Here is a 16,078-nt window from a genome sequence, read left to right as displayed (position 1 = left end):
CAATTCCAAAGGTGGTTACCTTGACATGGAAAACTCCATGCATTCTGTTAGGAATATTGCTGGATGCCCCTACAGAAACACCTGCCTAATCATAATCCTGCTTATAAAGATCACAATTTACTGTTACATTTGGCCCAGTAATTTTATACATGCATATTTAGTATATAAGCCTATATATTATTATATATATGCTAAACTTCTTAGCTTAGATGTTATTCTTTAGTTTTTAAACCTTGATTGGGAGGTTAAAATACAAAACAAATGAACACCCTAGCACCGTGATGGTGAACCTTCTTATAAAAACCGCCTACTTTTGCAGTACTGGTCAACCTGGTCCCTCCAGCCCACTAGTGGGCTTCCAGCTTTCATGGTGGGCAGTAGCGGAGCAATCAAATGGCGCCACGATAGGCCACCATGAAAGCTGGAACGCCCACTAGTAGACAGGAGGGACCAGATTGACCAGTACTGCAAAAGTGGGCGGTTTTTATAAAAAGGTTCACCATCATGGGCCTAGCAGGTCCCTTTCTTTAAATATGAAATAACTGATGAGATATGTGTATTTTAATTTTGACAAATGTCTTTCTGTAAATACAACTCCCTTCTCATTTGTTATCCCATTTATTTCGTTCTCTTGTTACAATTGTGTCACTCTATAGCAGGGTAGTCAACCTTTTTATACCTACCGCCCACTTTTGTATCTTTGTTAGTAGTAAAATTTTCTAACCGCCCACCGGTTCCACAGTAATCGTGATTTATAAAAGTAAGGAAGTAACTTTACTTTATAAAATTTATAAAGCAGAGTTACAGCAAGTTAAAGCATATAATAATAATTACTTACCAAGTACTTTATGTCGGATTTTCACTAAGTTTGGCAGAATAAATCTTTATAAAACAACTTATTATAGTTAAATCTATCTTTTTATTTATACTTTGGTTGCTCTGCTACCACCCACCATGAAAGCTGGAACGCCCACTAGTGGGTGGTAGGGACCAGGTTGACTACTACTGCTCTAAAGCATACTTTTGTATAACAGTATATTTTGAAATGGAATGAAATCAGAAGCTGCCCTACTGGTATTTTTGTGCAAGGTTTTTGTGGGTTTTTTTTTTACTGAGACAGAGTCAGAGAGAAGGACAGATTGGGACAGACTAAAAGGAAGGGAGAGAGATAAGAAGCATCAATTCTTTGTTACGGCACATTAGTTGTTCATTGCTTTCTCATATGTGCCTTGACCAGGGGCTACAGCAGACCAAATGACCCCTTGCTCAAGCCAGCGACCCCATGCTCAAGCTGGTGAGCCCATGCTCAAGCCGGATGAGCCGGCGCTCAAGCTGGCGACCTCAGGGTTTTGAACCAGTCCAATGCTCTATGCACTGCATCACTGCCTGGTCAGGCTCCTGCAAGTTTTAAATCTAATTTTACTTTTCTAAGCAGGTAAAAACCTCTTCATGGTCACCCCTCCTCTACTTTTCCTGCATCTCCTCAGAGCAGTGGTCCCCAACCTTTTTTGGGCCACAGACCGGTTTAATGTCAGAAAATATTTTCACGGACAGGCCTTTAGGGTGGGACGGATAAATGTATCATGTGACTGAGACAAGCGTCAAGAGTGAGTCTTAGACGGATGTAACAGAGGGAATCTGGGTGGTTTTTTTTGTTTTTGTTTTTTTTTACAGAGACAGAGAGTCAGAGTGAAGGATAGACAGGGACAGACAGACAGGAACAGAGAGATGAGAAGCATCAATCATTAGTTTTTCGTTGCGCATTGCGACACCTTAGTTGTTCATTGATTGCCCTCTCATATGTGCCTTGACCGTGGGTCTTCAGCAGACCGAGTAACCCCCTGCTTAAGCCAACGACCTTGGGTCCAAGCTGGTAAATTTTTGCTCAAACCAGATGAGCCCACGCTCAAGCTGGCGACCTCGGGGTCTCGAACCTGGGTCTTCCGCATTCCAGTCCGATGCTCTATCCACTGCGCCACCGCCTGGTCAGACTGGTTTTTGGGTTTTGGGTTTTTTTACAAGTTTTATTTTATTTTATTTTTTTACAGCGACAGAGAGAGAGAGAGATAGACAGGGACAGATAGATGAGAAGCATCAATCATTAGTTTTTTGTTGCGTGTTGCAACACTTTAGTTGTTCATTGATTACTTTCTCATATGTGCCTTGATTGTGGGCCTTAAGCAGACCGAGTAACCCCTTGCTTGAGCCAGCAACCTTGGATCCAAGCTGGTATGCTTTTGCTCAAACCAGATGAGCCCATGCTCAAGCTGGTGAGCTTGGGGTCTTGAACCTGGGTCTTCTGCATCCCAGTCCGATGCCCTATCCATTGCGCCACCGCCTGGTCAGGCCATTTTTAAAAATAAAACATCATTCAGACTTAAATATAAATAAAACGGAAATAATGTAAGTTATTTATTCTTTCTCTGCGGACCGGTACCAAGTGGCCCACGGACCGGTACCAGTCTGTAGCCCGGGGGTTGGGGACCACTGCCTCAGAGGACTTGTAGGACTCCTGAGCAAATTCGGTCTAGGAAGAGGGGAGAAGTGTAGAGCAATTTTACTTTCTATACTCTGTGCTTTTCTTTCCTTTCTACAAGCTATTAGAATATTTCTGAGGGACAATGATAAAATCAGAAGATAGGCACTCTCTTTGGGTGGAGTCTTTTGTTCTTGATTCTTTTAAGATGTGCCCCAAGTCTCCAAGTGACTCACTTGTCACCAAAGCAAGTGTAACAACTCATCCCTCATGTTCCTTTCCAGATCAGCATATTTATTTATTTTCAACTCTCAAATGTTTTTTGAGTGGACAAGGATTTCTTGAAGGGCCTTGGATAATTTTGCAAAACATGGAATTGGGCTGGTTTGGGTTCTGGGTTTTGTCCATTTGTCTTCAATGCATGAGAATTCTAGTACTTTATGCTATTTCAGAAAAAAAAGATTAAAAGTAATGCCAGTAAAACAAAGACAATCCATTGCTTGGTCAGTTAGGGAAGAAAAACAATAGATCTGCCTTTTGACTTCCCCATGGGAAGCAGAAGGCCTATAAACTTTTAAAGAGTTGGGAGGAGGGCATTCACAGGCTAGGCTTATAAAAGAATATCTGTTCAAAGCAGCTACCTGGGGTCCTTGTTTGGTACCTTTAAAAATGCTCTCCTACATACAATATTTATGAGGTCTATAATAAGCTTTCCATGAATTCATACTTTCACTTAATACCCTAATATACTTACTGTGCCATGTTATTCTTCTGTTTGCTCCATCTTTTTATCTGTGTTCCCTGGTTGAGTTTCTCTAGTGCTGAAAGAATGGCTCTGTTTGTGCACCTCTCTTGCCCATAGGTAATTGGTAAATATTGCTGCAAGAGGTCTGATCAGAGAACTGTTAAGAATCCATTAAAGCCTGACCAGGTGGTGGCGCATTGCGTAGAACATCGGACTGAGACGCGGATGACCTAGGTTCGAAACCTTAAGGTCGCCAGCTTGAGCCCAAGGTCTCTGGCTTGAGCAAGGGGTCACTCAGTCAGCTGTAGCCCCCTGGTAAAGGCACATATGAGAAAGCAATCAGTGAACAACTAAGATGCCACAACAAAGAGTTGATGCTTCTCATCTCTCTCCCTTCCTGTCTGTTTCTGTCTGTCCCTGTTTCTCTCTCTCTCTCTTTCTCTCTCTCTCTCTCACACACACACACAAAATCCATTAACCTCAGTTTTCTACGTTTTAGAGACATCAGATATATACTATATATAGTTATAGTTATAGGGCCTGTTATTTTATCTGGGCAGAACTCCTTGAGTATTAGTCATATCTTTTGTGCAAGTGCTTGGTTGGTCTGTACTAAAGTATCTTATTAACTCATGTGTTCTTTCATTGCAGACGAACAGGAGGCATTGAACTCAATCATGAAGGATCTGGTGGCCCTCCAGATGAGCCGACGTCCTCGGGTACCTGGATATGAGACCATGAAGAGCAAAGATACGGGTCACCCAAATAGGCAGGTGTGTGTGGCAAATTTTTTTTTTTTTTTTTTTTTTTTTTTTTTTTTTTTTTTTTTTTTTTTTTTTCTGAAGCTGGAAATGGGGAGAGACAGTCAGACAGACTCCCGCATGTGCCCGACCGGGATCCACCCGGCACGCCCACCAGGGGCGATGCTCTGCCCACCAGGGGGCGATGCTTTGCCCCTCCGGGGCGTCGCTCTGCAGCGACCAGAGCCACTCTAGCGCCTGGGGCAGAGGCCAAGGAGCCATCCCCAGCGCCCGGGCCATCTTTGCTCCAATGGAGCCTTGGCTGCGGGAGGGGAAGAGAGAGACAGAGAGGAAGAAGGGGGCGGAGGTGGAGAAGCAAATGGGCGCTTCTCCTATGTGCCCCGGCCAGGAATCGAACCCGGGTCCCCCACACGCCAGGCCGACGCTCTACCGCTGAGCCAACCGGCCAGGGCCGTGTGTGGCAAATTTAATGAAATTTTGGGGGGAGGGGTTTTCAAGTAGGAAATATTTGAGAAGCCAAGAATACATACTTTTAAATGGTTTATCACTTACCCCTTAAAGAATTGTGAAAAGAAGCATGACCTGGGGTCCCAAAGCCTTATGCGTTTAACCTGTATATAGTGTTTCATCTGTAAAGAATAAGAATAATTTCCTGGTTTATTTTGGGGAAAGTATCATTAGCTTTTCTTTTACTGATTATTTAGCCAATCTTTTCTGCAGATTTATGATCCCTAACTCAGAAGATATTTAGCTACTTTACATTATACACTCAGAAAATTTTAATTAATTTTAGTATTAGCTTATGTAGAATATAAGTAGGAAGGGAAATTTATTTAATAAAATGTCATATATTCTAATGGTAATAATGAGTGATTTTATTATTGTTGTTTACTGTTGTTTCTGTTTATTAACTCAGATAGTTGAGAATGCCTGAGTTATATGGTTCTTTAGGAAAACAGTTTTTATATTTGTTAACATACTGAGAACCTTCTCACCTGCAAGTGAGAAGTACCCTGTTTCTTGGATACCTTGGCCTGCAGAAAAGAATGAATGATGGGGGTTTTCTCTCCCTAGTGGGTGCTGTAAGAGTGCAGAGTTCATTTCCCAGACAAATCATGTTAGTGGATTTGTAGGAAGCATTGGTTACTCATTCGTTACCTATGTTCTGTACTTGTAGTTACCATTTCTCACAATATTTATAAAAGACGATAGTGCTGTCCAGTAAAATTAATGATAGATAGAAGTGTTCTAGATTTGTGCTGTTCAATGTAGCTGTATCAGATGGTGGTGATTAGTTTGTATGATGAAAACTTGTCCAAAACATCTCCCCTTGTGGTTCTCTTTGTTATCAGCTAACCTCTCTCCTCAATTACACCTTTTATACCAATTCTTCAGAAGTACCATTGGCTCCTAGAGAAAGTATAAGGGCGTAGAATTTTTTCTGTCTGAGTTCTGCTAGATATAGCCTCCTAGAGTATTTCTTGCCTTTAGTAAAACTAGGGATCTTGAGTCCTTTTGTTTCATGTTAACAGAAGGATTAGTTTAGAAAGCTGCTTTTATTTTTGTGGTTATCTCACAGAACTGGGGGGAACAACAGAGTAGGGTCCATTCTTGTACTATTTTTATATATTATTTTGTCTAATTGTGTGGGTTCCCCCTTGCTGTAATTCATTTCTATTCAAAGCTGCTTTTGGAAGGAGCATTTTACCAGAATTGAGTCCCCTCCCCCAGGCTTGAGCCTAATGACCTCACTTTCCTTCCTGTCTTCCTCTCTGGAGTGTGCATGTTAACTCTGCTCGAGTCAGCTGATCTTTTTCCAAATGGGATTCTTTTTTTTTTTTTTTTTTTTGTATTTTTCTGAAGCTGGAAACGGGGAGAGACAGTCAGACAGACTCCCGCATGCACCGGACCGGGATCCACCCAGCACGCCCACCAGGGGGCAACGCTCTGCCCACCAGGGGGCGACGCTCTGCCCCTCCGGGGGCGTCGCTCTGTTGCAACCAGAGCCACTCAAGCGCCTGGGGCAGAGGCCAAGGAGCCATCCCCAGCGCCCAGGCCATCTTTGCTCCAATGGAGCCTCGCTGCGGGAGGGGAAGAGAGAGACAGAGAGGAAGGAGAGGGGGAGGGGTGGAGAAGCAGATGGGCGCTTCTCCTGTGTGCCCTGGCCGGGAATCGAACCCTGGACTTCTGCACGCCAGGCCGACGCTCTGCCAGGGCCCCAAATGGGATTCTTAACCTGCATATCACTTTGTAGGTGAAAAGGAGAAACTTTCTTGCATTGGAAGACCCAAAGGGATCAGGTTGGGAGGAAGAAGGGTAGAGAGTCCCTGAGTGATCTTTGAGGGATTAATTTTTAGGAATCCTTCTGCTTAGAGCCTAAAAGACATTATAAGAATAGTCTTGGGCCTGACCTGTGGTGGCGCAGTGGATAGAGCATGGACCTGGGATGCTGAGGTCGCCGGTTTGAGGCCCTGGGCTTGCCTGGTCAAGGCATATATGGGAGTTGATGCTTCCTGCTCCTCCCTCTGTTCTCTCTCTTTTCTCTCTCCTCTTCTCTCCTCCACGCCCCTCCCCTCTCTCTAAAAAAAAAATAAATAAGTGAATAAATTAAAAAAAATCTAAGAAAAGTAAAAATAAAAATAAATTCCTTTAAAAAAAAAAAGTCCTGGCCCTGGCTGGTTAGCTAAGTCGAGCAGAGTGTCATTCCAAAACACCAAGGTTGTGGATTCAAGGCACAGACAGGAGGTACATGATGATTGTACAACTGAGTGATACAACAAATTAAGGCTTCTTTCTTTCTCTCTCTCTCTGTCTCTTAAAAATCAGTCAGTAAAGAATGAAAGAAAAGTCCCGATCTTTTTACTGTGCCTACTGTTGTTTTTGGAGTCAAGTCAGTGGTTATGAAGGTAGAGAAGGTTGTGAAAAAGATTCACTACTGGGTTGGAAGTAATCTTAGCAAGAGGTACTGGCTGCTTGGATCCATAATTTACTTGAATGTCATCAAATATTTTCTGTTGCATGGAGGATACCAACTGTTCCTCAGGGTTATTTTTGTTTTTAAAGAAAAAACACAACAGCAGCAACTCAGCCCTTCTGAATAGCCCCACAGTAACAACAAGCTTATGTGTAGGGACCAGTGAGAAAAAGAAATTTTTGGTAGCGAACCAAATTACCTGTTAAAGTTAAAATATACGCCTGACCTGTGGTGGCACAATGGATAAAGTGTTGACCTGGAACTCTGAGGTCGCTGGTTCAAAACCCTGGGCTTGCCTGGTCAAGGCACATATGGGAGTTGATGCTTCCTGCTCCTCCCTCCCCCTTCTCTCTCTCTCACTCTCCTCTCTAAAAAATTAATAAAGAAAAATTAAAAAAAAAAAAGTTAAAATATACTTTTAAACCTGATACTAGTGCTGGAAAAATATGGAGTTCAATTCCCAGACAAGCCATTTTAGCGAATTTGTAGGGAGCATTGGTTACTCATTACCTATGTTCTGTGCTTCTAGTCACTATTTCTCACAATATTATTTATAAAAGACTCTATCAGTGCTGTCCAGTAAAATTTCTGTAATGATAGAAATGTTCTATGTTTGTCCTGTCCATTGTAGTAGCCACTACCACACATCTAATGAGCAACTGATGAACTGAATTTTAAATTTTATTTAATTTTAAATGTAAGTAGCCACATGTGGCTAGTGGCTATTATCTTGGGCAGTACAACTTTATATACAATATAAGGGACTGCTGATTTATTAGGCAAGAAATTCAGTACATGGCCTGACCAGTGGTGGGGCAGTGGATAGAACATTGGACATGGGATGCTGAGATCTCAGGTTTGAAACCCTAAGGTTGCTGGATCCCAAGGTCGCTGGCTTGATCAAGGGGTTACTTGCCCAGCTTGAGCCGTCCCTTCCCCCAGTGGTGAAGGCATATAGAAGAGGCAATCAATGAACAACTAAAGTGACAAACTACAAGTTGATGCTTCTCTCTCCCTTCCTTTCTCTGTCTCTCTGTGTGTCTCTATCTCTAAATAAATAAATAAAAGAAAAAGAAATTCAGTACATTCTTAAAGATGTTTAGTGATTCATTGACACATTGATTTCTTCACACAGGTCATGAGTTTCTTTTTTTTCTTTCTTTTTCCAAGTTGAGAGGAGGGAACATAGAGAAACAGACTCCTGCATGTGCCCTGACCAGTATCCACGCAGCAACTTCCGATGCTCTCTCTGCCCATATGGGGCCATGCTGGCAACCAAGCAATTTTTAGTGCCTGAGGCGGAGGCTCCATGGAGCCATCCTCAGCGCCTGGGGCCAATGCGCTCAAACCAGTTGAGCCATGGCTGTAGGAGGGGAAGAGAGAGAGAGAGAAAGCGAGAGAGACAGACAAGGGGGAGGGGTGGAGAAGCAGATGGTTGCTTCTCCTATGTGCCCTGACTGGGAATCAAACCCAGGGCATCCACACACCAGGCCAGTGCTCTACCGTTGAGCCAGCTGGACTGGGCCGATGAGTTTCTATGCATTGTCATAAGCTTGTGAATCTGTGAAACAAATACAGCTGTTTAGAAATTGAAACTCAAAATGTTATAATACTACTGGTTAAAGGGGCAATGATAGTTTTTCCCTTAATAAAGTTAAAGTTGTGGAATGGAAGTGTAGGAGATGTTCAACTTCTAACCAAGAGAAATATTCTTCAGTAAAATCCTGAAAGTGAAAAAAAGGAGGAAGTCTCACGAATGCATTTCTAGGAAGGATGGGGTGAGAAGGGGTTGGGAGAACCTTTGAGGAGTGAAGTTTTTATAGCTTAGTATAATTAAAAGTCCTGACCCAAGAGTCTGGAGACATTAATAACTGTTAACATAGGACTTTACAATTTACAGAATGAATTCACATTTATTATTCTTGTTTTTATTCACTTGGGCTTGGGGTAGAAATAAACAGTTTTCTCTATTATCAGATCTTCTGCCAGAAGATCCATGCTTAGGAGAAGAAAGGAATGAAAGATCAAAACCTAATATAAATGGCTAAAAGATGTCATATTGGATTCAAATTGCAGAGTCCCAGTTGAAAGTTACCAAGTATTTTGGCCAGCAAAAAAGGTTTATTCACTGCTCTGGTTGGATGGCTTGGTTGGTTGAAGGATCATCCTGAAATGCAGACATTTACAGTTCAATCCTTGGTCAGGGCACATACAGAAACAGATTGATGTTTCTGTTTTCCTCTCTAAAACCAATTAAAAAAAACCATGAAAAGTTTATTCAGGGAGGGATGATGCTGGCACAGGCAAATAGCACTTCAGTGTGGAAGTGGTAGTACTGGCTACAAGGCAGAGCTGAAATTGGCACGGCTTAACGGAGCTCAAGCTTGGTACAGCAAGGAAAGTCAGAGGAGCTGTGGGTTCATCGACAGAATTGTTTAGGGGCTGAGGCCTGAAGAACTAGAAAGCCTAATTTAATATTTCTGCTTGGCAGGACTTCAGACATCCTCTTCCCTAAAAAAACAAGCTAAGTAGCTGATTGAAAAAGAGAATGCTTTAGAGCAGGGGTTGGGAACCTTTTTGGCTGAGAGAGCCATAAACGCCACATACTTTAAAATGTAATTCCGTGAGAGCCATACAATGACCTGTGTACATTATGCATTATCCAATAAAAATTTGGTGTTGTCCCGGAGAACAGCTGTGATTGGCTCCAGCTACCCACAACCATGAACATGAATGGTAGGAAATGAATGGATTGTAATACATGAGAATGTTTTATTTTTATTTATTTATTTTTTTTTCTTTCATTTTTCTGAAGCTGGAAACAGGGAGAGACAGTCAGACAGACTCCCGCATGCGCCCGACCGGGATCCACCCGGCACGCCCACCAGGGGCGACGCTCTGCCCATCCTGGGTGTCGCCATGTTGCGACCAGAGCCACTCTAGCGCCTGAGGCAGAGGCCACAGAGCCATACCCAGCGCCTGGGCCATCTTTGCTCCAATGTAGCCTTGGCTGCGGGAGGGGAAGAGAGAGACAGAGAGGAAAGCGCGGCGGAGGGGTGGAGAAGCAAATGGGCGCTTCTCCTATGTGCCCTGGCTGGGAATCGAACCCGGGTCCTCCGCACGCTAGGCCGACGCTCTACTGCTGAGCCAACCGGCCAGGGCCAAATGTTTTATATTTTTAACATTATTTTTTTTATTAAAGATTTGTCTGCGAGCCAGATGCAGCCATCAAAAGAGCCACATCTGGCTCATGAGCCATAGGTTCCCGACCCCTGCTTTAGAGCAATGGTTTTCAACCACTGTTCCACCAGAAATTTCATACTGGTCTGTGAAAGAGTTAACTACCCTGATGTATAAAGATCATAGAACCCAATATATGATATCAGGGTAGATAACTCTTTGGTGACTGGCACAAAATTTCTGGCAGATGGGCAATTGAAAAGACTGTTTTAGAGAACAAGTAAGCATCTGAACAGCTATGGAAGTACATGAGTTCATCTATGAAATATTTGCTAGGAGGTAGGATCTGTGTTCTTTGTATTCTCCCTCCTGTATATTAGGTCCCTGAAAGCCTGCAGCCTGGTTAGAGCTGGCTGGACAATCTTAGATGCATGGCACATCCTAAGTGTGCTGGGGCCTAGGGATAGTTTTGCAGGTGGTGATGTGCAACATCCCTTTAGCAGTCATCAACTCACAATGCTTTATAACCAAAAGATTCTATTTCTCTGTGATGTTAACAGCTTAGTATAGTGAAAAGATTACAGGTCAAAAGCCATTGAGTTGTTAAAAATTCATTACCATAGGCTTTTGAGGTCCCAGGTTCGAAGCCCCAGGGTCACCGGCTTACGCGTGGGCTCGCCTGGCTTGAGCACAGCCAGCTTGAGCATGTGGTCACTGGCTTGAGCATGGGATCATCAACACGGTCCCAAGGTCACTAGCTTGAAGCCCAAGGTCTCTGGCTTGGCTTGAGCCCCCCAGTCAAGGCATGTATAAGAAGCAATCGGGAACAACTAAAGTGATACCACTATGAGTTGATGTTTATCATCTCTTTCTCTTCCTGTCTGTCTCTCAAAAAACAAACAAACAAAACACTTTATCTACCTCTTAAGACTGTTTTAAGACCATGAACAGAATGTAAAGCATTTTATACATTATAAAATAAATGTACAAATATAAAGCTGTGGTAATTACATCACAATCATTATATTCTGGTATTGTTGGTATAAATGAGCTCTTGTGGAAGCATCTAACCAGAATTATGCATACTGTCATGGAACCGAACAGGGTGAAAAGGTTTTCTACCTCTATTGGATTGTCATTACTGTTTGATGGCCCTTTACAAACTTCTGACACTAGCCTCATTTTTGAAAGTCCCAGTGGAGAAAGAAATAGAACGCTTATTTCCATGGGTTCTTATTTCCCTCAAATCTTATCAAAATGGTAGGTAGAGGCTTGACCAGAGCCCAGAGTCTCAGTCTGACCCTCCAGACATTTACTAGTGGATGCTCCAGAATGAGAACGTTGCTTTATTCCTAGTAGGCACAAACAGTGCAGGTAGATCTCTTCTTCACTATCAGTCCTAGAAGAGAAGTTTAGGAGTTGTTCCTCCAGCAGGGTCAGTGATTTAACTGACTCCCTTTTGCTTTTACAATGGATAAACCTGGCTCTTCAGGACTTCCTTTGTCTTTCAGGGATTCTTGATAAGATAGGCTGGCTAGTTTGAAAATAAAACATAAGGTAATACATAAACCTGTTAATCTGTTTTATCATGCCTTCCATTGATATGAGTCACTTACAAATAAAATTTTTTGTTGCCCTTTTCTTCTTTTCATTTATTTATTATTGGCAAAATAAGAACTCCAGTGCCAAAGATGAGAGCCATTGAAAGCATATAGCCTATATAGGGAGAGAGAGCACTGCAAAATTAGAGAGAGGGTACCAGGCCTAATGGCTAGCAGATGCTTCTGTTAGGTTAAATTAGTTCACAAACCTTTGTTTAACTAACACTGTTTGATGGTGATGATGGTGATGATGATGATGATGATATTTAGATTCTTGGGAGCCCTCTTGGGTTACATGTTCAATTGTTGAGCTTCTACTTTGAGAAGGGCATTTCTGCTTTTAAGTTTGGTGTCATCATTAGTTACTCTTAGTACCCATGCTGAGTTCTCAAATCTGTAGCTCACCTTGTAGGCCCGCACTGTTCTTCTCCTGGATGAAGACTATTGCTTTCATCAGATTGGCTGTAGTAGATGGAGGACTTGAACCTGTCTGGACATGAATTTTTGTACTGGAACTTTTTCTCAGTGGCTGTGGCATCTCCTCATTCAGTTGAACGTGTGCTAGGTTTAGGTTTCTTGGACATACAAAAGAAATATAAGTTAGATTCACTGTAACCTAGGAAGTGTGCACTCTTATTGGAAAATGAGAAATTCATGAAAAAAAAAAACAACTGCCTGACCAGGCAGTGGCGCAATGGACAGAGCGTTGGACTGGGATGCAGAGGACCCAAGTTTGAGACCCCAAGGTTGCCAGCTTGAGCGTGGGCTCATCTGGTTTGAGCAAGGCTCACCAGCTTGAGCCCAAGGTCACTGGCTCGAGCAAGGGGTCAGTCGCTGTGCTATAGCCCCCCAGTCAAGGCACATATGAGAAAGCAGTCAATGAGAAACTAAGGGGCCGCAACGAAGAATTGATGCTTCTCATCTCTCTCCCTTCTTGTCTGTCTGTCCCTATCTCTCTCTCTCTCTCTCTCTCTCTCTCTGACTCTCTCTGTCTCTGTCACATACACACAAAAAGAAAAAAAAACTAAGATAGAATGTGACTATGACGAAATATATGGTACAGATAGTAAATGCTATAGGAAGCCAGGAAAAGAAAGATGAACTTGGATCAAGGAGTTGTGAAATCCTTTCGGGGGGGGGGGGGGGGCACTTGAACTAGACTATAAAAGTTTAGTTAGGTGGAAAGGAAGAAGAGTAGCATTCCAGATTCTGAAACTGAATAATTAACGGTATAGGGGAAGGAATGAATATGGCATATTTCAGGAAATGGAGTGGACATTTATCTGTCTGGAGAGAGCGTTCCTGTGGAGAACAAACAATGTGAGATGGTTGGGTAAACTGAATGAACTTAAATTCCAGAGGGCTTTGAATGATAGCTGAGACTATAGACTTTATTCCATGAGGTGATGGGAATCACCGATTACTTTTTTTTTTTTTTTTGTATTTTTCTGAAGCTGGAAACGGGGAGAGACAGTCAGACAGACTCCCGCATGCGCCCGACCGGGATCCACCCGGCACGCCTACCAGGGGGCGATGCTCTGCCCCTCCGGGGCGTCGCTCTGCTGCGACCAGAGCCACTCTAGCGCCTGGGGCAGAGGCCAAGGAGCCATCCCCAGCGCTCGGGCCATCTTTGCTCCAATGGAGCCAAGGCTGCGGGAGGGGAAGAGAGAGACAGAGAGGAAGGAGGTGGAGAAGCAAATGGACGCCTCTCCCATGTGCCCTGGCCAGGAATCGAACCCGGGTCCCCCGCACGCCAGGCCAACGCTCTACCTTTGAGCCAACCGGCCAGGGCTCACTGATTACTTTTTTAATATGGAAGGGACATGGTGAAAATGGTGGTTAAAGTGATTGAAATTGTAGAGGAATGTAAACTATGTTGGAAGGGTGTTGCCAAGAAGTACAGAGTTGCTTTTGGAATCCAGGAGTGAGAGAAAAAGGGACTCAATGAGAGTGATGTTGGAGAGAAAGGTTAAGTGTCTTTTACCAGAGGCCTTTGAAGGGATAATTGGAACTTGCTGTCTGGCTATGAGGAGGGGAAAGAAAGGAAAGAATCAAGCAGAATTCAGAGTCTTGAGCCTATAGCCAAGTGTTACTTATGTTAGAAATAGCAACACTAAGGAGGGAGATGAGTTTGGGGAGGATAGTTGATACTGACACATATGGTTAGGTTGAGTTTGATGTTACTGTGAAAAACTCAGAATATGTGTATATATGTGTGTGTGGTTTTTGTAGGTACCACACTTTTATCTCAGTTCTGAAACCTCCAACGAGTACTGCAAACTGAAAGGCTATTTCTTTTTTAATTTTCAAATTAAAAAAAAGATTTGTGGCAAACTCATTTGGCAACAAAACCTGGTTTGAATGAACACAGGATCATTTGTAGTCTTTATTCCATTTATTGTGAATATTCAAACTTTTCATTACAAAACCTATCTTTGCTGTGTTAACATATAAACCCTAAATCTTAGTGACAACACAGTATGTCTAGTACAGAGAAGGGGAGGAAAGAATTTCCCACAATGAGTTAGGGACCCTAATTGTGGTTGGCTCCACTGATCTGGACCATGTGGCTGCCAGGGAAGAGAGTCTAGAAACTCACTTCTTTCCCCAGCTCTTGGTCAGAACTAGTCACAAAGCCCAAAACTAGTTTTAAGAGAGGCTAAGCAGTACAGAGGAGTGCATGAAGTATCTGTGAGCGTTCTGCCTCTGCCATGGAAGTGCTGGCCCAGATACCCTTCTCCTGGGGAGAAGTGCCACGTAATACATAGAACATGTACCATACTACCTCTCTAAATCGAAAAGTGCATTCTGAAACACTTCTGGCCCCAGTGCTTCTGGCTAAAGGATAATGGGCCTGCATTATTATTTATTGAGCACTTATGATTTATCAGGTACTGTTCTCATACCTTTATCGGTTATTTTATTTAATTCTTTTGATGACTCCATGAGAGAGATACTATCACTGACCTCATTTTACAGATGAGGAAACCGAGTAACAGAGAGGTTAGTAACAAGTTCAAAGTTACATAGCTCAGAGGTTGTAGAGCCAGGGTTTTAAGCTAGACAGTTTGACTCTAGTAGTTTGACTCTAGTGCTACAGTCTTTTCTTTTCTTTTTTTTGGGGGGGTTATTTATTGAATTTTGGAGAGAGGGGAGAGAGAAAGAGTGAGAAAGAGGGAGGAGAAATGGGAAATATCGTAGTAGTTGATTCCTGTGTGTACCTTCACAGGGCTAGCCCAGGGATTTGTTTAAAGATTTTATTTATTCATTATAGAGAGGGGGGGGGGAGGAGCAGGAAGCATCAACTCCCATATGTGCCTTGACCAGGCAAGCCCAGGGTTTTGAACCGGCAACCTCAGCGTTTCCAGGTTGATGCTTTATCCACTGCACCACCACAGGTCAGGCAAGCCCAGGGATTTGAACCGGTGACCTCAGCTTTCCAGGTCAACACTTTATCCACTGCGCCACCACAAGTCAGGCTCTAGTGCTGCATTATTAATGATGACATATCTGCTTCAGATACATGGCAGACAGGTGAAGGGTTTTTTTTGTTTGTTTTTAAGAGAGAGGAGACACAGAGAGAGAGAGAAAGGAGAGAGAAAAGAACAGAGGGAGGAGCAGGAAGCATCAACTCCCATATGTGCCTTGACCACGCAAGCCTGGGGTTTTGAACCGGTGACCTCAGCATTCCAGGTCGACACTTTTACCCACTGCGCCACCATAGGTCAGGCCCAGGTGAAGTTTTGCTTGAGGGATTGGGACTGGACATAGAGATTTGGGAATCTTTTATTTAGATGTTGCCTGATTTTTTATTTGTACTGAGGAGAAGATGTAAGGTGAGGGAGGAAAATCCAGAGGCCAAAAGTCCAAACATCAAGAAGAGGTCACATGTAGGGGGAGAGTTGGTGAGAGCATGTGTAAGAGGAACTTGCCAAGAAGCAGAAGTGGCTACTAGAGTGGGGGCAGGTCCCCTGGGCTGGAATAGAGTCACCGAGATGGGGAAGAGAAAAGCTTGTGAAAGGGTTCTTGGCCAGTTTGAAATGCCTCAGGGAAGAAGAATGGTTGTCAGGAAGGAATTGAATTAAGTTATCTTTTTCTGAACTTGCCTTATCCATGGCTTAGTCTCATCAGCCTGACAGGGCAAACTCAGATTTAGGAATTTGGCAGATCTGGGCACACTGTGTAGTATATAGAAACCAGCTGTGGCCCTGCATCCTGCTCTGAAAGGCTGTCTCCACATCAGAGAAGGGATTCAGAGTGCTAGGCTTCTTTGCTTACACTGCTTACTAATCACAGGCTTTGTTAGTCTTGAGTAGGAGTGATTTGGGGCAAAAGTTTAAT

The 16,078-nt window shown here is 43.2% G+C and overlaps 2 protein-coding genes across 3 annotated transcripts in view; one reads left to right on the top strand and one right to left on the bottom strand.

Moving 5' to 3' along the window:
• STRADA (STE20 related adaptor alpha) overlaps positions 1 to 16,078 on the bottom strand; it is a 424,012-nt gene that overhangs the window by 311,841 nt on the left and 96,093 nt on the right. The window lies entirely within an intron of this gene.
• The window catches only part of MAP3K3 (mitogen-activated protein kinase kinase kinase 3), an 82,510-nt gene that overhangs the window by 12,092 nt on the left and 54,340 nt on the right, over positions 1 to 16,078 (top strand). For both annotated transcript variants that reach the window (XM_066363048.1, XM_066363047.1), the window contains exon 2: positions 3,873 to 3,994. In XM_066363048.1, coding sequence (XP_066219145.1) covers positions 3,873 to 3,994 — 122 coding nt within the window. The remainder of the gene's footprint in view (positions 1 to 3,872; positions 3,995 to 16,078) is intronic.

The sequence above is a fragment of the Saccopteryx leptura genome, chromosome 2 (genome assembly GCF_036850995.1).
Source record: "Saccopteryx leptura isolate mSacLep1 chromosome 2, mSacLep1_pri_phased_curated, whole genome shotgun sequence".
In the NCBI taxonomy this organism is placed as follows: Eukaryota; Metazoa; Chordata; class Mammalia; order Chiroptera; family Emballonuridae; genus Saccopteryx; species Saccopteryx leptura.
This window is presented reverse-complemented; position numbering and strand designations above follow the sequence as displayed.